Source organism: Athene cunicularia (genome assembly GCF_003259725.1).
Source record: "Athene cunicularia isolate RWA chromosome 1 unlocalized genomic scaffold, athCun1 chr1_part2, whole genome shotgun sequence".
Classification (NCBI taxonomy): Eukaryota; Metazoa; Chordata; class Aves; order Strigiformes; family Strigidae; genus Athene; species Athene cunicularia.
In genome coordinates, this window is record NW_020799092.1 from 17,508,619 (window position 1) to 17,530,843 (window position 22,225).

At 39.8% G+C, this 22,225-nt stretch overlaps 1 protein-coding gene across 5 annotated transcripts in view; it reads right to left on the bottom strand.

Moving 5' to 3' along the window:
• Window positions 1–1,355: 1,355 nt before the first annotated feature.
• The window catches only part of KIAA1549 (KIAA1549 ortholog), an 81,251-nt gene continuing 60,381 nt past the window's right edge, over window positions 1,356–22,225 (bottom strand). For 2 of the 5 annotated variants that reach the window (XM_026866004.1, XM_026865996.1), the window contains 7 exons: window positions 21,116–21,339; window positions 19,830–19,974; window positions 17,839–18,168; window positions 16,876–16,928; window positions 12,393–12,538; window positions 10,374–10,528; window positions 1,356–5,285 (listed from right to left, as the gene is read on the bottom strand). In XM_026866004.1, coding sequence (XP_026721805.1) covers window positions 5,031–5,285; window positions 10,374–10,528; window positions 12,393–12,538; window positions 16,876–16,928; window positions 17,839–18,168; window positions 19,830–19,974; window positions 21,116–21,339 — 1,308 coding nt within the window. In that variant the 3' untranslated portion in view covers window positions 1,356–5,030. The remainder of the gene's footprint in view (window positions 5,286–10,373; window positions 10,529–12,392; window positions 12,539–16,875; window positions 16,929–17,838; window positions 18,169–19,829; window positions 19,975–21,115; window positions 21,340–22,225) is intronic. The other 3 variants (XM_026866012.1, XM_026866020.1, XM_026866015.1) reach the window with 3 other exon arrangements.

Consider the following 22,225-nt stretch of genomic DNA (forward strand, 5'->3'; position numbering starts at 1 on the left):
AACTTTTTTATTATTTATCAGTCTTCAGTGGGATTCACAGGACTGCAGCTCTACTCCGGAAAAGTCTCTTTAAAAAGGCAGTGCAACTCCACAAGATTTTTGCTTCTGAAGTTTCTTACTCTCAAGGGTGAGTAGACTCACCCCGGGACTCGTACATCAAGCTAGACACATCTTGCCAAGTGCATCCCAAACTGTACTAAAGAATTTGTAGGATAAATTGTTTTTCCAAAGCATACATGCGACTAAATGGTTTTCAGTGGAAGTCATGCAGATGCGACCAGGGACAATATGCAGACCAACATTTGGATCTGAACTATCAATCCTACTGGTATGAGTTGTCACAAGCTGAGCTTGTTCTGCCCTCATTGAATCAGCATCAGGTATACAGAAGAAAATTTTTACAGCCCTCCTTCTGACGTAAGATGCATTTCAAGGGACGCTCATTGTAACAGAGATACTTGATTTTTTCAAGCACTCAAATGCACTCACACCAAAAATACTGCAAAACTACAGTGAATCTTAATCAGCACTGCCAAAACCTTTCAATTCCTAATTTCTGCCTCCTCTGTATTTAGGACCTACATGTAGTGGAATACATGAATGACAGCAGAATACACCCCCAGGGTTTACCTCCCATTTTTAAATAAAATTTAACAGGAGGAGGAAAAGATGCCCACCACCAAAGGGAACTGGATTTTTATTTCCACATTTAAGCAGCACTTTAAAGCTGCTACTTTTCTCTAGGTGCATCTCAACAGTCCTGGAGAAACCATGGTGAACTGCTTTGTGAGTCTCACTGATGAGATGTTCCTCACTCATACAGACCAGCACTGTAAGTGTCAAAGGACTGCACAGAAGTGAACTGTGTTAAGTGGGGGCAGGAGGAGTCCCCTGGATTTTATCTTAGTGCACTGTCACAGCTGGTCCTGGAGACCTGGATACTGTCCTTTGCCTTCTGACAATCAGATGTCATGGGTTTTTTTAATCCATTTTCAGCTTTATGTCCATATTCTGAAAACACCAAACAGGTGTTATTTTAAAAATAAATCCATTTATTTCTTCGCTGCTGCAAATATATGGCCCATAACATGTTCCCACCTCAATGTCACAAATGCTTTTAATCCTGCCACTTCAAAGCTCTTGGCCAAGATGTTTTTTTCAAGGACTGGCACCAGTTAACAAAGAACTGCTAGATAAGGCATGGAATGGGAAATGCCATTTCATCCTTGAGCTGAAAAATTGTTAAAGTTGGAAAAGCGGAGAATGTAGCGATGATAGGAGTTAAAAAATGACTTCAACTGCCTACTGCCATCCACACACCACAACTGGTATTCACTTAGGCTTGAATACATACACTTCTTTGGGTGCAGAGGTGATATACAGACCTTGTGTGATGCTGCTGCTCTCCAGCCACTATATATAAAGCCTGTTCCAAACCACTGCAAATACAGTATGCTGCAAAGGGTCAGTGAAATTCCACTTACTGCTCCAAAGTGCCCATATTTAACATTACAAGTCCAGCATCTATGCAATTCACTCCTAAAACCAAAGTTTTCGTCCTCAGTCACATGCCCACAGTCACTGACAGGACCATGTGTTACATACTGGTATAGAATATTTTCTAGTACTGAAGTGTGCTCCGCCTTTCAAGGTGACTGTATGAAAAATAATTGTAAGATTTCACTTAGCTCCAAAGATAATCAAGAAGCAGGCTAGAGGTCAATATTTTGGCCATAAAAAGGAAAAGCAAATCAACCAAGTTAAATTATGTAGCTCTCATCTTGCCAAGTTCTTCTATATGCCAAACTAAACACAGACTAAACACAAATGTCAAGGAAAATTGTGAAGAAAGAGAAGAGCCTGAGGATTCCATGAACCAGATGGTTTAGTCATGGAAATGGATGTAACTGTTGGTAACAGCTTTCTGTGCCTGTACCAACTTCTCATCTGATCACTGTTTACAGAAACTGGTAGATTCATTAACAGATACTTAAATTCAGGATACTTCAAGTTTCAGGAAAAAAGGTTTGGATTCCCCCCCCTTTTAATAGGGCAATAAAAAAAATTGGCAAAAGAGCTCAATCACATGGGATACAGAAGCTTAGATATTTTCTTCCCTGAATTCCCAAGTGGAAACACACATTTTGGCACATGCATTCCACAGAGTCCTTTTGTAGCACATGAAAAACCCAGCTTTTCCTGTAGCTGCAGAAAGTAAAGTGTAGGTCTCCCTTATTAAGACCATCCTTGGAACTGGTGCCGTATATGTTACTTTTCTTACTATATGAAGATACAGACTATGCCACATCATGTTTTGTGAACAGTGGATCAGGTCTCCAGCCAGTCTGAGAACATAACTTCCAATCATAGCTTTCCGACTTCTTATATTTTACTGTCCTGCTCTGTGAACTTGTAAGGTTTTAAAGAGGGATATTTGCATCAGAATGCCTTTTATTTATCAGTACATATTTGTCCTGTGTCCCATGTTCTTTGTAAGACTTGGGACTGCAAAGCAAAAGGATATTCTTCCAAACATAAAAAGATGGAATGTCATAATACCATTGCTATCACTAGCAAAAATGTATTGAGAAATGGCTTAAGTACCTCTGACTTTCAAAGCTCTTACTTCATATTCCTTCTTAAATAACTGGAACCACCAACCAGACAACGAACTTACTTTCTAGAAGCCCACATTTTCTTGAAATTAAGACACAGTATCATAAGCACTGGCCTCTGACCTCACGGCAGAATTAAGCCGGAGAAGGATGTGGGCTCTGAAAGAGATGGCTTTAATGGGAATGCTTAAGAACAGTCAGACCTCAGCATCAGCAAAAACAGCAAAGGAACATTGCCTGATACACTCTTCATTCTGCAAAACCTGACATTTTGCAGAAGCATTGGCAACATTCACGTTTACAAACTTGGCAGAACATAAATGTTTACTTATTTTTATCCTAGAAGTAATTATTAAACAAAAAGCTTAAAAAATCCAATACATAATAACCTGTTGGTGCTGCTGTTCACAACCATGCTGGTGTTCTGACTCCATTCAAACCTCAACCAATGCCCACGAGGGCTTTCTGTACTGGCTGGGGAATTGGAAATTAATTTAGATTGCTTCACTACAGTAAGTCCCTCAAAACAATTTCATATAGCCTTTTGGTGACCATGGGTAAACAGAAAAATAACTGAACTTCCTAATAAAGAAGGGAAACATGTCACCTTTTTTCCCACATCAGTAAGCAGACAGCTGCTTCCTAGTTTTGGCTTTGGCAATGAATACATGAATACTCTGTACAACTTCATGAAGAAGGTACATAGCGTTCTTCCATGGTGTCCTCCTACCTGTTTTCATTTCAGTATGAGTTAGTCCTGTCATAGTCCTGTGCACTGGAACCAGGAAAGACAACCACACCGTACCAGCATTATACACCTGTATTTTACCAACACTCTTTCTACCCCAGTAAGGCAAATACAGGCCTACGCTGACAAAGTGCCCAATGATCTCTTTGGCAGACTACTGTTCTTAGACCTTTTACAACTATCACCTGCTAGTGTCTGAAACACCCACACTGTAGTACCAAATAGTTTTGCTTTTCATTTTTCTAGGACAAGTCTCCCAAGCCTCCTCAAACACTGAGTATATCCTCTATCTCTGAGCCAGTTTGTCAGCTTTAGTTCAGTCTGATCTGAAAATAAAAACACTCCAACAAATCATGACTTAAGTAAAATTTCTGCATGTATTATGTCAGTTACAGTTATGCAATGTCCAAATATTAGTAAATTCGTAGCTAATATTAAATTAAAACTCTGGAAAAAACAGCAACAAACAGTTCCATGGCACATACCATTCTTACCATGGGGATAATGCTTACGCTTTGTCCAAACGGACAGTGGAAACAAGTATAAATATAGAAACTGTCTCAAAACCGCAAATCTAAGCCTATGTTAATGCTCTAAACTGTCACTGACTTTCACTAAAATTATTCAGATCCAAACATAAGCAATGATTTAGGACATCGATTTATAATGTAATGCTGGTGACCCTGTACCAGTCAGGCTGGATTCGTTTCTGTCCACAAAGCAAACTACAGAGTGGCAATTATTTTATCGCTGGTCTTGCAAAAGCATAGAGTATTTAAATACATTTTTTATACATACACATTTCCCCAAATTCAACTGTGGCTGAGTATTCCTTGCCTAGTTTTCAATAACTTTTAAACAAAATAAATACTAAGCCCTTTCTGCTCAGATGCTTTGCTTTGTTTTTCCAGCCTGAATGAGTCTACAGATATTTTCTTAGTTATACAAGGCCAATGTTTCACTTTGCAAACATTGAAGATGAAGGAACACTTGAAGCTTCAGCACCAGAAGGAAAACAAGGAAGAGTGCAGAGGGTAGCTCCATTTGGAAGCACAGAGCTATAACAATTATTGTTCCAGTTCATTACCAGTAGCTCATAAAGACTTTTATTCTAAGTAGTCCCATTGTTCCTGACAACCAAAGTGATTCTTACGTGGGTGGGATCCCACCTTCAACACCCTTGAGCTGATACAGTTTGTAATCTTGCAGCACAACACCACAAACCAGTTCCCCATAAGCGCTGGAGAGATCAGAATACTTGTAATCTCTTGCAAAATGGCATCTTAGTTTATTCAAACCTTCACCTACTTTCTTAGAAAAAAGAAGTCTGTCATATTTGGAGTTCATTCCTGTGATTTTTTTGTTGCTGGAGTGTTGACGACTTGACCTAAGGTTTTATTTACTTGTTAGGCTGAATGAGGGTAGGGAGAGAAGAGGAGCACCGTAGTATTAGCAGATTAATTAATATCACTTGTGATGACACTGATGATTTTCCCTGTTTGTCCCCTATCTCTCCTTACTATCCTCATTTTGCTGCCTTTTTCATTTTTTCCAGAGTGTTGTCAACAGAGCTGTGAAAGTTCATTCTTTTGAACATTGCTGATTTCCTCTAAGTCTTTGCTTCCATAGGAAGCAGATATCTGGCAGATTTGCAAGGGAATGCTAAATCAACTATGGAAGTTCTGCACTGCTGTTTGTTTCTGAGAAAGTCGTAGAAGTTCTTCTCTAATTGCTTTGATAAGAGAGGCTGAAGAGTGACCTGGCTGGAGGTCTTCAGTGGAACTGGTGGTGTAGCAAAGGCCCTGGCCCTGAAGGCTGTTGTGTGGAAGTTGAGCAGGGGGTGCCGAAGGCTGCCTGGCTGAAGTCCTCGGCATCTGGAATACTGGTGAGGAGGAATATTCTTGGTGTCCATGCATATGTGTCTGGAAAAAGGTAGAAAGCATTATTGTACTTTCTGCACAAACATGGTAACCCCAGAAAAGACAAGAAAGCAAAAAGGCAAAGAACAGAGGGAAAGCAGCATGGAGATGCTTCTATCTGCTGCCACTGTTCTTCTGTTGTATGAATGAGTGATTCATCTTATGGAGCACAAAACAACAAGTGTACACAAAACTGCTGGACTGCCTCAAGTTCAAGGATTTCCAAAATCTCAAAGCATCCGTTAAAACACTGGACCACCTTTCTAATCTATGGTATGTTTCGAAACTCAGGTGAAAGGAGGTGGGAAGAAAAATGTCAGAACTGTAAGTCAACAGAACTGGCTTATCTTTCCTTGTCTTTCCATCAACCTCCTAAAAGACAGCAGACAAATCACTCTTCCCAGCTGTCACTTCTCCATACTATTTATAAATAGAGATACTACTACTTTCAGCTTCCCCTTCTCTGGCTGGCTTGCCTGTTCAGACTGTACACTTGTGAGGACCCTGTGACTGACCAGTGCCCAGGAAAACATGGTCAACAGAAGCAGCAGCAGGAGAAGATTATTCAAATCTGAAATATTAGTTTCTTCTGTACTCAACAGCTGTTTTACATATCTGAGAAACTGTCCCAGTTTAGGGTCAAACATTGTTTCAGGGCAGAAAGGGGTTAATTCTGTATTTGATCAGTAACACACATTTTCTAACAAAACAAGAGAAAGAAAACAGAAACCTGAGTTTATGGGCTTGTCTGTGTGGAAAAAAATCTGCTTACACTAAAACAAAGCAGGAATTTACAGTACACTAGGTGAATTCACCAACTCCCAGCATGGACACAAATAAGGTACATTTCAAAAATCTAAGTTCCAGCTGACAGCCCCAAAGCAAGCGTTTCCTTGTGCCTTGTACTGCAGAAGGCTGAGAGGCAGCCAGAAGACAACACTGGACACAAACGACTTGAACACACTCTGCTGAACACACAACTGGGAGCAAAGCAGCGCGATCCCTTCCAAAGGGTCTGCGCTGGGGATGAGCAGCAGCTAGCTGCTGCAAGTGCAGAGGACAGTTATCACAATTTAGTGAGCACTAGCCTTCTGTGTGGATAGGCCTTAAGCAGTAGCAGAGAGAGCAATCTGATGAAGGAGGAAAGGACAGCAAGGTCAGCTAGAAGAGGATTTGGGGCCAAGGGGGAGGGGAATGAAGGTATTACAAAGCAGAGCCTGGGAAGGGTATGGGGGACCTAGAGTGACTGTGGCAGCAGCGTGGAGGGAACACAGGAAGGAACCAGAATATGTTGCTTAACACCTCTCAGAATATAAATAAAATCCAAGCCATTTTATATAAAGTAGAACTAATAATAAATTCTGACTCTCTTGCACAGCTCCTGTACAGCACTCATTATTCACACAGCTACTTTGGAGAGAGAGATTAAGTGGAAAAGAGGCTTTACTAGAAGAATGATAGGTAAAGAAGGTTTTCCAAGTAACATCCTGTCTTCTTATAAAAGAAAGGTGATTTTAGTATCAGAAAGGAATGAATGGGTCTCTTGATGGTTCACAATTATTCATTTAGCAGTGAAACCTGAAACTAATTCACATGTGCAGTCTAGAGTTAGCAAACCTGACAAGTACTCTGTGGTTTTATAGAAAATAGATGACAAAAAAATATTAAAAGCAAATATTCCTTGACACATGAGTCTTAATAAATTATGTTCAGGTTACTTTCACATTAAAATGCATTACATGATTCAGCTCCTAGCTCATACTGCACTGAATCAGCACCATAACAAGGGTTTCTTAAGGGAAGTTAGGTAGAACATCTGATGACCACAATGGCTGTTTTATAACATCAAGGCTATCAAAGTTTCCTTAATATCTCAGAAAAACAAAAGTGTGTTTCTGTGATCTCATATATAATGTCAGAAATAAATAGGTCTGAGAACTTTTAAAACCAAATTGGTTTAGAAGCCTAACCTATACTAAACTACCACAGCAAAATAAGGACAGTAAAAAGGTTGGAAGAATTTTTGCTGTTTTTTTAAAAAAATGTATTTACTAACAGAAATAGACATCAATACATTATATATCTAAAAATATACAGTTTTACACAATATCTATAAATGATATATTTTTATATAGAAACTCCTGTATAATTAATAGCAAATACAAAATAATTGACAAAAAAATATCCTCATTAAATCTTCCTTCTTAAGGAATGAAGATTTATGACACTGTGAATTGTTAATCTCCATTTAATAACTGTTGAATTCTGTGGCCAATTTCAACTGAATTGGATGTATAAATACATAACACACATATACATGCATATGTATGAACAGATATAAAATTCACAAAAACAGGTAGTCAATTAGACACAATTTCCGTGATCCTTAATCTGCTTCTGAGGGGCAGAAAGGCCAAGTTAGGTTGTGCTCAGCTGGACCTGTCACAGCCAGCATGTTCTAACAGGAGATAGCTAGGGCACATGAGACACAACTCAAAGTATGGTGAGATGGTTTAGAGAAACTATGATGGGCAGTCAGAGTATAAAAACAGAGTAAAAGAATAAGGGTGGCTTGGAGGAAACACTGGAAACCTGGAGAAGACCTGGGAGACCAGTGAAGAGCTGTAGGGGACTGTAGATGGATAGGAGGTGATGCCAGGTGGTGGTAGGGTGGTAGAGATATGCAAGACACTACACACATCTGCAAGAAATCAGGCTTCGTTTGTTCTGCTGCTCAGATGACCACTTGCTCAGCACTGTATTTTGTGTCAGCTAAGGAAATGCTGTAATTATCCTGGTTCCTAGGCCTTCTAGATGGAGAACTGATGGTAATCTGCACACTGGCTTTGGGTCAGGGGACACAAATGAGAGGTCATACTCCAGCAGAAAATCAGGTGTTGACTGCAGGAATAATAGTTGAAGATACTGTGAGGAAAAGGGCCATTGCAGGGACACAGATGCAGATCCCTCTCGAGTGGGCAGGTGAGAAGAATGCTCTAGATCTAATCTTCCTAAATGCAGAATTTCATTTTAGAAACTTGCTCAGAATGAGGGAACAGTACGACTGTTTGCAGAGGATTAGCTGAATACGGCATCTTAAGGAACATGACTGTCATTAACTAAAATTTCCTTTCCAAAAGGAGGAAAGGCGAATTTAGAGCTCTGTCCTAGTGAAGGAACACAAACTGAAGATATTTAACTACAGAAAACTACCAGACTAGGACTCATCTAATCATGCTTTTTTAAAAATGGGAATAATCCTTTGCAAAAAAAGAAAGAATTCCTCATAGGAAAAGGGATGTGCAGGCACTAGGTAAGCTCTCCTACAACTGAATGACACTATATTTAGATAGTTTTAGCTCATGATCTCCTCCTTTTGCCTTTTTTCTTAAAAAAAACCCCAAACACAAAACCAAAACAAAACTGAAAAAAAATCACATTGCAGTAACATATGAACTGCAGCAACCAGTGAGCAAAAAGTTCTGGCAAAGCTGAGGAAGTGCTTAAAAGATTAATTAAAAGAAAGTCAACTTGGACTGAGGTGACATACCCATCTGAAATGGTGACTGAAGGTGCAAACTGCAACCAAATCACATTGTGTTGGGCCGTGAATCTTTAAAAGTTCTGTGGGTAACTGATGTCAAAACCAACTGTTTGCATAGTATCTCAGATAATGGGCCTGTAACTGAATTGTTAGTAATTTGTTAGCAATTCAAGTAATAAAATATTAAGATATTAATGTCTGAATATGCACTTGGGGGACAAAAGGGAAAGGCCCACAGATGTAAAAAGTAATTTTCAGAAAAGACAGACAAATTATAAGAAGGGGCAATAAATGGTAACCTAGAGATGCCTCTGAAAATGGAACAGGAGAGACAGTAAGATGTCTCATGTAAGTGCTCTTCTAGATGTAAACTGAAATTATGATGTTGTTGCACTCAAATACCACAGTGCCAAGCACAGATAACAAATTAGGCAAATACATCTTTTGGACTTGACATTTAAAGTTTTTGAATAGTTTGAGTACAGTTTGTCTCTAGTGTGCCCAGTTCTCCAAAGCTTTATGCTGCTCCTCTTAAGTTCACTTGGGAGTAGGTGGCAGCTCAGTTTCACCAAATCTAAAGTTAAGGCCCATCCTGTTGCATTTCCTTTCTGCAAAGACAATTTGAGACCATGCAATACTGGAAAACAACTTCAAGTAGTGTGAATATACACTGCTCTAAGTATGCAAAAGGAGGAGATCCTTCCTTTCTCCCTTAAGGAAGAAACCAGAAAAATGTTAGTTTAAGCAAAGGAGCAAAAGAAAGAGCATAAACTTGTCACTCTCGAGTATACTACAATAAAGCTGTCACAGGTCAGTCTGCTTCAGGATGCAAGTACATCAAACCTGGACTGGTAGCTGGCAACTGTATCCTTCCTGGAAAGGGCATATACTACCCTCAGACATCTGGCTGAATCTGAAACATCAACCTCTAGAAGCACCACTGCCAAAAACATGAAATCATGATGTCTGCCTAGGCAACACTGGTAAACGAATACATACTAATTTACCATATCCTGCTTACTCAGGATAGGAAAATAACTTGTTTAGAAACACCTCTACTGTTATGTGCAAGTATGTACCTTATTCTGCGGCCCTGACTTCTGTTGTTGTGCACTAATACAGAAGACAAAAGAACTATACCAATACAAAGTAGGATGGTAGTCTGGAACAATTTCATTCAATGTTTTCTACTTACAATGATCTCAAAATAGAGGCGTATTTCAAAGAAGAAAATGGAAAGCAGTATCCACCTCTGCTGGAGCTCAGAAGCAGAACTGGGCGAACTGCAATTAATGGGTTAAGGCCTCAAGTGAGAAAAAAAAAAAAAGGTTAAAGTGAAAGAAAGCTTAGAGAGAAGCAAAGGTGAAAGAACAGCAAGCAAAAGTTAGAAGAGCTAAGGAGGGTTTGAAGAGCAAAGCAAAGAATGTCAGAGAAGCAACCGAAAGTATTCCAGGGGGAAAAAGTTCCAAACAGTAATGCAGGAAAAAATAAATACCCGAACATATCACTACTTCAGAAACTATGCAAATGTGTAACACAGTACTCACTGCATCTCGCCTAGCATATTCATCCTCTCCACGGTACTGGGGCCACCCTGGCCCCCCCGGCTGGCCATGCCCTGCTCTGCCTGAGGGGATCTCCACTTGTTGACCTCCGATCCTGCTAGCAATTCCCACCTGAGTGAGGTGCTGTATCTGAGAACCTTAAAAGCAAATATCGTTTTTTCATCTTTATACACAGTCAACTTTGTAGGGCAGACAAATGACAACATAAAACTTTGTTGGAAGCAGAAGACAAGAAGAAAGGGGAGCTCTGTTTCCGTGTAATTAATAAAAAATCAGCAGAAAGAAGGCTGTCAGTAAAGAAGGAAAGTTTATGTGCATTTTGTGCAGTTCATTTGAGTGTGATGCTTTTCATTGCCACTGCACTGAAAGAAGAGGTTGAGATACCTGCATCTCAGACATGGACTACACTTCATTCCAAAAATATGCCAGCCCTTTCCAAACAGTGTTTACTGAAAGCCCTGGCAACGCTTTCATATAAATTACTTAGCAGCAAAGAGAAAACATTTACTCCTGTGGTACACCTTATTTGCATCACACTGGCAAGACCCTAACTTTCCAGACTGCTTTCTATTCCATCTCTCAGAAGAATAAAATACATGACCACATGAGTATTGTTCTTTCAGCTTTGCATTGTGGTTAAATATTAAACGATGCTGTCGTTGATGAACGAGGTCAGAATACACTGTATCTCCTTTCAGCCTGAAAGCTAACCTCCTTTCTCCTTCCCTCCCCTCCCACTGCCTTCAAACACATGCAAGGATAGCTACCACCATTAATTGCAAGAGACATGTAACAACATGCCAGCTTTCCTTTTTCCTGAATTTCCTCCCACATGGAAATTCAATTTATTTTATTATTATTGCATTTTGTTATTCATTAGAAATGAAACACATTTAATAAACCCACAGATACACAAGAGAAAAACTCTGTGTGTGTGTGTATGTACAAAAAAAGGAAGAAAAGACAAAACCAGTGTGATTTACGTGATGGACAGTTAGGTCACTTTCACAGTTTTCTCAGAAAAACTCATGATATTTGAGAAGTCTGATATTTGCACATAATTATGCTGAAGGACAGGTACTAATCATCTGAATTGCCTCCAAACTTTAAAGCAGAATATATATGAACATTTATAGTGTGAATCAGACAATAAAATAATCATCATTAATTTGTAAACAGTCAGTACATCCCTGTCATTCTCATTCATTTAACATTTATAGGGAGAGAAGAGCAGCCACCAAAACTAGGATTCTGACACGAGTATCTGACTGTACTTCCAGTCTTTTTCAACTCCCCAGGAAGAAAACATTTCTTTGGGAGAAAATTAACTGTGACATTTGCATAAGAATAGCATCTTTTGTTCTTAGAATCAGTGTTTGCTGGTTAATTGCCATTTTATGTTAGAATTTCATTCATGATAGCATTGATGAGTGGTATGGAAATTATCTCACAACCAAATCAGGGAACTTGATTTGATATGGAACAGCAGCAATAGATTTTATCATCAGAAGCTAAAAGATGCTTTTATGCATACATTTCTAGGGAGAGAAATGAGAAATAAAGACGCAGAAAAGTATTTTAAAAATTTGCTGTTTAGTAAGCTGATTTGGGATGCATCAGTTAGCTAGCTCATTTAGCACAGAAGAAACAGTCAGCAGTGGAAAGTTAGCATACACTGTACGCTCTAAAACAATTGAGTAATTTTCCATTCTTAAAGAATGTTGGGTTTGTTTTTTGTTTTTTTTTTTTAAATATACTGTGTTATAACAAACTCTTATAAGAGACTAAAAAGGTGGCAAAACACCATCTGTTTCTGCAAGGTCATATGGATGTCAAGTTAACCCCACTCTGTGATCGGGTTTTTTTGGCAGTGAAAACAAGGACCACATTTCAAGTGTAGCAGTTGAAGGAGAGTGACGTCTTAATGGTGACCTCAGTGTAAGAGTAGATATGGAAAAGGATCAGTTATTTTAGTGCATATTCAACTTAAGTGAAGTATACCTGCAGTGCTTCCAACTGGTCGTGGCCGTGCCACTGATGGCATTTCCTCTGAGTATATCCCTCGGGAGGAATACTGAACCTCAGGTGGCTGCTGGTCTGGGTGCATTAACTCTGCAGGTTGAAGAAAACCTGGCCCAAAGTTCTGCCTGTGGGAGAGATTACAGTAAGTGAATTGCCTAATTAGAAACCGTAATGCAGGTGTACTTAATACAACTACTCTTTATGACGTTTTTAATGTACATTTTAACCTTAGGTATTAAAGAAAATAATTACATCTGAGAAACATATTCCTCCTTCATGACCAGCACTACACAAGAACATGAGTTAGAAACTCTAACAAAATTTCACAGAAGTGTTTTTCACATGTTGTAGTCTCCTCAGTGCAGAGAAACAAGTCCACTGATTTGTTTTCCCCTTGGGGAAAAAATCATCTTCAATGAAAAAAATAGAAAAAAATTATTTCGGTAGTGATGTAGCTGCTTACCTTAGCAACAAATCTGACTCGCATTCAAGAGTTTCTGGGTAGTTTTTGTTTATTTTTGTCTAAATCAAATAATGTGAACTGCATTACATGTGTATTTCATAAACAATTATTCTTCCATCAAGTGTTCTAAGCCTTTTTTCAGGAAATTTTCAAAACTTCGCTCTTTAAGATTCATCAAACTACTCTAAGCTGTCATTAGCACATATGAAGAGATGCAGTGTATACTAAAATTAATGTTCCCTATAATTGATGCTGGTCCTGGTAGTCATTGTTGTCATGTTTTCTGAAAAGAGTTAACCACAGAAACTGTCATCAATCTAACTACATTAATTGTGCCAAGGTAACAGGACTTGTACAAGAAACCCTATAATTCATTCACAGGAGAAGGAAATGGAAACACTGTTTTTTCTATGCTTGTTATTAACATAACCGTGGCATGGAGAGTTTACATTTTAAAAGACCGATGGCAGCTGAGTTTTCAAGGATTATTGATTCCTGTCAATATGGTGGAGATACGGATGCCCAAACTTCAGGTGCTTAGGTTACTAGGCTAGTCCATCTTGGACTCCAGGTATGATCAAAGGAGAGATGCACCCTTCAAGAACCGTTCAAAGCAAAAGATTAAGTTCACTAAATCATTTTCCACAGGACCCTCTCACTGATGAGTATAAAGGAAGCAAAGTGACACAAACATCCTAAATCAGGCACATGAAATTACACAAAGTGAGGATGAGGGACAAGTTTTATATGCCTTCTATCACAACGGCATCTAAGCCCTTCTAGGCTATGGACTGCAACGTATCCCATTCCTCAAGATCTCAGTTTTACACCTTTTTGTTTTACAGGAAAGTCCTGTGACTACGTATAATTCAAACTATTCTTGATCTGTGCTGTATTTGGAAAACTAACCACCTTTGTATGACAGCCAGAGAAAGCTGACATCATAATAGCCTAATAAAGCCAAATAAGAGCCTAATAAAGCACAAACAAGTAATTGTGAATTAAAGCACAAGCTACTTGGCACACAGTATTAAATAGAGGAGGTATAAGGGGTTCAAGCTGAAACAATCCCACTGTGCAAGTGCCATAATTTCCCCAGTTCCCTTGCATACAAACCCACCTGTCCACTCAGCAGATCCAGAGGCAACCATTCCAAACCAGACTTACAATCTAGTTAAAATAAATGCTTGAATGGGTAGGTAATGTTTAACAATATAATTTCTGTTATGTTAATCACTGTAACCAGTAAAGGATGTGATCATCTGGCCCTTTATGCCTGCAGTGCTGAGCTGGAATCTTGTGCCTGATAAATTACTACAATTTTTTTATGTTGTCTAAAGAAAACATTTTCTCAACATTACTGCAAATGTATTATTTTTGGTGTCCATTCTTCAGTGGAAAGTATATCATTTATTGCAGATGGGTTTGTACTTGAAAAGTGCATGTTTAGTAATCTATCACCCTCTCTTCACAATCTTCTTTATAGTGGATAGATATAGCTACTCTTTAAATTCAGAGATCAACAGAAGAGTATAAAACCACGATACAGCTCAATCTGTATCATACAGGCTTTCTAGTGCTCCTTCCTATTTCTAGGCTGAGACCTAGACTTCAGTTTATCTTTGCACATTCAAAAAATTTATTAATGTCCAGTTAATTAATTAAGTGGGGAGATACCACCCCAAAAATCAATTTTACACCACTAATCTACTGTGGCTAAGTATCTCTGTTGTATGATGCAATACGGATTTTCTGGTAAAAGCTGTTCATTGTGCCTCTATGTTTGCCTAGCTGTTATTTGACCTAGCTCTTTTACATTTATTTTTTTTTTTACCCAGGTTGGTTCCACCCCATTAAAGACACTGACTGCATTTGTACAGAGAAGGGAACAGTACGGTCACCCAACTATTATTCCAGGCATTGCATGTTTAAGCCAATGGACTACAACACTGACACATGCCACCTAATCATACAGTCCTCCCTCTAATTGGTGCACCGTTTCTATCAATTTGTTTAAAGAAAGGTGGCCAGCAGGTCAAGGGAGGTGATTCTCCCCATCTACTCTGCTCTTATGAGACCCCACCTGGATTTCTGTGTCCAGCTCTGGGGCCCCCAGTACAAGGAGGACATGGAGTGAGTCTAGAGGAGGGCCACGAAGATGATCAGGGGCCTGAAGCACCTCCCTTACGAGGACAGGCTGAGAGAGTTGGGGTTGTTCAGCCTGGAGAAGAAAAGGCTCCAGGGACACCTCAGAGCGGCCTTCTGGTACCTAAAGGGGGTTACAGGAAAGCTGAAGAGAGACTTTTTATAAGGGCATGTAGTGATAGGACAAGGGGTAATGGATTTAAAGTGAAAGAGGGTATATTTAGTTCAGATATAAGGAAGAAATTCTTCCCTGTGAGGGTGGCGAGGCCCTGGCACAGGTTGCCCACAGAAATTGTGGCTGCCCCCTCCCTGGAAGTGTTCAGGGCCAGGTTGGATGGGGCTTTGGGCAACCTGGTCTAGTGGAAGGTGTCCCTGCCCATGGCAGGGGGTTGGAACTGGATGACCTTTAAAGTCCCTTCTAACTCAAACCATTCTATGATATGATTCTATGATTATCTTCTGAATTTGAGCATAACCCCCACTCCACAACCATGACAACTCTTTCCTTGTTTTCTATCAACCAGACTTTAGGACACCTTCTATTTTAATGAAAATGTACGGGAATTCTTCCTGTTAAGGTCAACTTAATCTGCCAGTACTGGCAGAGCCAGCATTTGAAGTATTAATAATGATGCCATTAATTTGTAACTTACAGAAATCCAGAGTTCCTATGCCAAATGTTGATAAACTTTTGAACAAAAGATTATGTTGCAAAAACACTATCTTGCTCAGGTGTGTTAACATAGATTACAACACTTTCATGACTTATTTATCACATTTTTCCTGAATGCATAACAGGCCAACAAATTGAAAATCCTCAATAGCAAACAAATGGTTATGCTTTGTGTTGACAGTCTCAAAGCTCATAATCTTCAAGGTAACCTAAATTATGAAAAATACAGTGCATGTTATACTGTGTGCCATTTCATGTATGCTCCACATACACTGAAACTGCCACTTTCAGTCAAGACCTAAGTCAGAAAAAGTGCTCAGAGACTCCTCCTGTTCTAGTTAGTTCTTTCAAAATCAGGTTGCGGAGCAATGGATAAAGGAAGGTTCTTCATACCTATTTTAACATCAAGTTTCCAAGGCAGATTTCACCTATAGTCTTCACTATCTCACATGGTGAGTTGTAAGAAAGTAATGGAAGAGCAGCACAAGGCCACCTTTTTACCATATTGGTTACAGCAGCTTGAAGAGGGTGAGAGAAGTCTGAACACAGTGGGTACCATGATTCAAAAGCCCAGCTTCATGTGCAGTTAAAACAGAGACACCCAATGTGGAATTAGCAGTCACCTGGACAACTGTTTTCTTCTCTTTACATGATTCTCCCACAGCACGGCCAGGAGAGGATGGAAAATTTGTTCTTCCCCCGATTTTATAATAACAGGCCTGCAAGGCATGCTTTCTCTCTGAGGGTCACCATGCTCTGTAATTTGTTCTCAACTTGGTTAAAAATAGAATGAATCTGTTAGTCATCTGAAAGCTTTTGCTAGTGAGTGTTGCCCTGAGGCTACAGAAACAAGATGAAAGCTGGAGTATTGGGAGAATTATGTGCATCTGAGTAACTGTTTCAGGCTCTCTAAAAGCTGAAACTCTGATTTACTTCATATTTGGAAGGGTATCTCTATAGCCAAGGGGCTAGAAGCATATTTCTTTTAAATGAAGGCTTGGATTCCATACAGCATGCATATGTCATTCATGCTACATAAATAAATTACACAGGCTGGAGCTGGACTCCTGTTACTTCTCATTTATACAGTACTTTGCATAATAATATACCAGTGCCAATAAGAACTCTGGAGGAATTGCAAGGAAAAATAATATATGATAATTCTATTAGTGAAAAGCTACCTTGGTAGAAGACCTGGTGCTGTTGGCGGAGTCATTCCAAATTCCACGTATCTCTGTCAGAAGAACCAAAAAACCCCAAATTAAAATCAAAATGCCCATCCTGGGAAATTCACTGTCAGCCTTTTAAGCGATGAATGGCATTGATCATTAGGCCTGTATGTGTGACTTGACTGCAGCCGTAAGAGCACAGTTTTACAAACCCAGAAGCACAAGAAGATCCGGGAATCACTGCTACAGTGGGCTAGCAGTGTTTTCTGCCTGATCAGTCTTAACTTAAAAACTTCTCAGACACACTTTCTCTCACTTGCAGAAGATCAAGGGCTTCTCCAATGTCTGCTTAGCTTAAAACTTCCAGCAAACAAAAGTTTTGCACCTGAAAATCTCTTGATCATCAATCAGAATCAGACTGCAACGGAGAGACCACAGGGCTTTTACTTAACAGTCCAATGGCATTATGAAACTTGTACTGAACTGTTGTGGAACTCCAGATGACTTAAAGATTATCCCTGTGTCTCAGTGCTCCATAAAATGCAAAAAACCATACACAGAAATACTGCTTGCCCATCCCTCACCTCCTGAAGGCATTTGGATACCCTGCTGGAAAAAATATGACCTAAGCCAAATATATTATTTTTTCATTGTTGAAATATGAACTAGCACATGTATTTTTAAAAAATAAAGTTTTACTCTTGGACATAACACAACTGATCTGTGGAAGCTCATAATCGAAAAGTTATCCTAAAGGAGAACTCCTATCTTCTCTTGTGGTTGGGATGGAAAAAGGGAATCCAAACAGCTTAAAAAACAAGTTCACCATCTTGTGATGGTCATTTCTGAATTCTGCTTCCAGAAATCATTCCACATTTGTGGTAAGTCCTGACAGCAAGGGCACAGTAACAGTGACCGTGGCTCAACTGGTGGTAACTACCTGCCCAGAAAAGCCTTTTAAATTGCATCACTCACATTAAACGGGTTGTTTACTGCCTGAGTTGGACCATAAGGTGATCCCCACTGGCTGCATGTGGTTCCCCTCCCTGCTCGAGCAGGAGTGTTGTTTACCGGCTGTCCTGCAGAGACCCCGGGTGGTGTGACCGCTGTGGAATTGGCTGCTTGGCTGCTGGGAGCCACCAGCGCAAAAGCGTCATCCAGCAGCGAGTGCATGGTTTGCCGAGCCTCTTCAATGGATGGCTGTGGTGGGACGTACTGGGAGACTGGGTGGGAAGGCAAGCCGGGGAACTTCCCCAGATCAGCCGAAGATGATGTCTGAGGTTCAGGAGGCAAGTCTGGATCAGACTGGAGGAAACAGAAAGAAGGTGAAGGGCAGCCACAGAGAAGATATAACCAGTCAGCTTCCAAGCTCCTGTGGGCCTTAAGTCTGAGCAACATCTTTTTTTTCCAGAACCACAATGAGATAAATAGCACAAGTGCTGGTGCTGGACAAAACATGCCCCTTACCCTCCCCGCTTCTGTATGCATGTATGCGTGCACGTACACAGCACCAACTGCTCAAATGCTTCATTCAGTGTGATCTGAAAGACTGATCTCAGATAAGGCAGCAGAGCTTTGTGCAGGAGTTACTCAGCTATAACAGAAATCTTGTGGTTTGCAAGCTCATAACAAAATCATGCAGAGAGGGTTTACTCCACCCAGAAAAAGACAATCAGCTCTGTCTACACCTTTGACTTTCCTGCAGCTTCCACTGTTCCAAGAAATTAGTTCAGCCTTTAGCTTACAACTGACCACATCATCAGTAATGTTAAACAATTATTACCTCCTAGAAAAACACACAAAGGGAGCTGTTAAGCAACTAAGTGGTTACCTGTATGGAACTTGAACTTGGGTGCATCACCTGAATGGGATTCACATAAGTGCTTCACAGCAGCAGTACCTGAGGCATGCATTGCAATTGCTACCTGGGATCTTACCACATGGGCTTATTGTTCATCAGTAACAGGAAATTAAATGATCTTTGCAGCAGCAGACTTTATTATCAAAGCTCATTGTTACCATTATAGGCAGACTGCAAAATCAGTTGTCAAGATGCAAAAGCCTCTACATCATCAGGAACCTAGCATTCTGAGTACTGCCTTGCTATAGATGCCAAAGGGGCTGAGCTTGCTGTGTGACATGTCTTAATTAAACAGCTTCAGATGATAATTCATTCTGCCGCAGCATGACATTAAAATCATCACACTCTTGTTTGAAGACAGAAGGAAACCACAGAAATTGACACTGCAGTCACCTGACTGCATATGCAGCTAATGGTGAAACTGTTAAAAATTATTAAACCATCTTGCAAGATGAAAACTGTCCAGGGGGTTCCAAGATTAGCAGTAGGCTTAGTAAAGTCTGCTTAGATGTAGTTAAAGATGCCTAAATACAGTTTGTGACACGGATATGAATGAACAAAAGCATTTTCCAGTGTCTTTGCCTTTTTTAAACAGGAAACAAAATTAATTTTAAAGGCATTGTACTAGAACTGTTTCAAGTTACCGTTGTACAAAGACATGCTTCTCTTTCATTAATAATTAATTCCCACATTATAAAGATGAGAAAATTTCTCATGAAAGGAACTGAATCTTCTACTCCATGAGAGCAAAGGATGAAATTTTCTTTAACATATGAATATGTAATATCCAGCAAATTGGACAAGAGTGAAACTATGTTCAGGATATTGGTGAACATGCCAAGCACACTTTCATCAGCATAATACAGTGGCATTAATGAAAGCAAGATTTTAGTTCTTGACCTCTTTAATATGAAGAAATACTTGGCAGAATTTTACTGCTTAATACTGATAAGACTGCCAATGAAATCCTTGTTTGATTTACATGCTAATTTCATGTGAGTGAAAGTAGCCATACAGACCATAGTCAGAAGGCCAAAGACCTCCCAATGTCACAACTGTCATTACAATTATCAGAACACTCATGTGATTCAAGAGACATACATACAATATATGCAGAATTATTGACTCCTGGAGGCCTTTTGTATGTCCCATCACTGTCAGTTGTGATTAACCTGTCCTTTTCTGCATCAATCGGACTCCCATTGATCTGATGTCGTCGCCGCTGCTTGGGAGAACGTTTTGCACGAGAACTTAACAGGAAGAAAATAAAAAGCAGAGAGATAGAAAAAACAAACAAGACAAAGGTAATCACATTTATTTTTGTTTTTCTTCTCATGCCACCAGAAGTTGAATGCCTCTGCTCATTCCTTCCAACTCATCCTTGCCTCAGACCTGTTTCTCTTCCATTTCCTGCTTTTTCATGCCATTAGTTAGCCTCTGTCCTCAAGCTCCTCCTAATCACGCTCTCATTGGCAGCTCTCCAAACTGTCCCATTTCTCCCTCAAACTCTCTCCAGTGTCCCCTCCCCTCTACACGAATCCTTCTAAGTTGTCCGTGCTACATCACCCCCCCGGCAGTGCCTCTTCAGACTTCCAAGACCAGTGTCTGACACATTTGCAGTAGCAGAACAGACCACACTGCCAGCAAGGCTTTGTGCTTGGCTTAATGCTGGGTTTAACCCTGCCATGCAGACCAACTGAGAAGCCCATGTAGCTGGAGAAAAGCTCCTTTCTGTCAGTGCAGACGCAGTCACAGGGTACCATTGCTCCAGGAACAAGGTGCTAGTATTCATAAGCCCTCAACAGAGCCCAGGGAAGGCTTTCTCTGAAAAATACAAGGCCAGGAAAGCACATCCATGAGGCTGACAAATGTGCCTCATTACCCAGAGAGAATACGTAAAAGATTATCTCACTGATTTGTGAATTTGCCTTTAAAATTCAGAATCTTCATGATTTTTACGTTGTTCAAGGGTTTCTTTACTTTGTAACTTTTTCCCCCTTTATAAAAAAAAAAATTCTTGCCGTTTATATTTTCTGTGTATCTTTTTTTAGTCCTTTTATTGCAATTTTGATCCCTCAACACCACACAAGAATTATTCAAACAAATGGCAGAGCAAATACTAAATTGTTTTAAGACAGTTTCATACATTTGGGTTTATTTATTGAGAATTCACTGCTGAGAACTTGTAAAAGGATAATTTGAAAATAAAACATACTGGCATATACTGAAATAAAATATGTTTAGAACCACCCAAGCCTTTTCACCTAGATAACTCAAAATCAACTAGTGATCAAACTGATTTTAAGCTCTGAAAGCTCAGAAGTACAGGTTTAATGTACATTGGATGCCGACTCTAACAGAAAATTGCTTTCCCATCTTTGAAATCCCTACCTCTTCCTGGGCTCTATGAAGACAGTAGGAACACTGCCTCCAGGGTCCAAGATCTTGTCAATCTGCATCTGTGCCTTGCGATATATTCTGTGCTGTTCTTTGGAGTCAACCACCACCACATCATCCACCACTGGAAATTCATAGTGTCCTTTGCGCTTGGCGCGAAGACGAATCTTATTGCGGTGATGCTCAATCTCAGATTTATGCCTCAGAGCTGTTTGTATCTTAATGGAGGGAAAAAAAAAATCAACTGCATTTTTCATTTGTAGTTTTTGCAAACAGAACTTTTTGCTGCTTTCTGTGACTCTCTCCTCCTCATCTCCCTGCCTGCCCCTACCTCCCTCCCCCAAATCTCTGAAGGATTAAAATAAGTCACACAAGCTGTAAACACACTTTATTTCTTGGATATTTTACAGTATCCTCATTGTCTCCCCAGGTAGATGTACTATTATACAGAATACAATTGCTAGCACAGTAGGTGCAATTAGAGTGAGGCAGCAGTTTGTTAACAAAAGGCAGGAGGAACACAAAAACCTCCTGCTGTCTGCCAGAAGTGACAGTGCTCTGAAAAAAATAAGACTAACCAGTACAGGCTATACCTACCTTTGCTTGTCAAACAGATATGTTTGATCAATAGTGTTGAAGTCTGTCACCGACTCCCTTTAATGACCATCATCATGAAAGAAGCAAGAACTTAAAAGAGCTAATGGAGTTCATAACTTGGTGCCTCTGCTGAGCATGGGAGGCTGCCATCAACTATATAGAAATGTAGCAGTACTACAAGGACCCTGGTCCCTAGATGAACATGGCGTTATCAGCTCTACATCTTCTTGCAGGCTGAGTTTTCATGCTCCTCTCCCACCTTTTTTTCAAATTCCCTGAAGTACATCTCATCATCTGGTGAAAGCTATCATAACACCAGGCTTCTAAGTTCTGGAACAACACTCACTGAAATCATTCTTATCAATGAAAAACACCTGGGCACCAGATCAGGTAGCAACAACTGCTCTGCCTGTGATGGAATAGTTCTGGAACACATCTGCAGCAGTGAATTAAAAACCAAATAAAAAATTATTTTTGTGTATTCTCTCATGAAAATCCAAAAAAAGC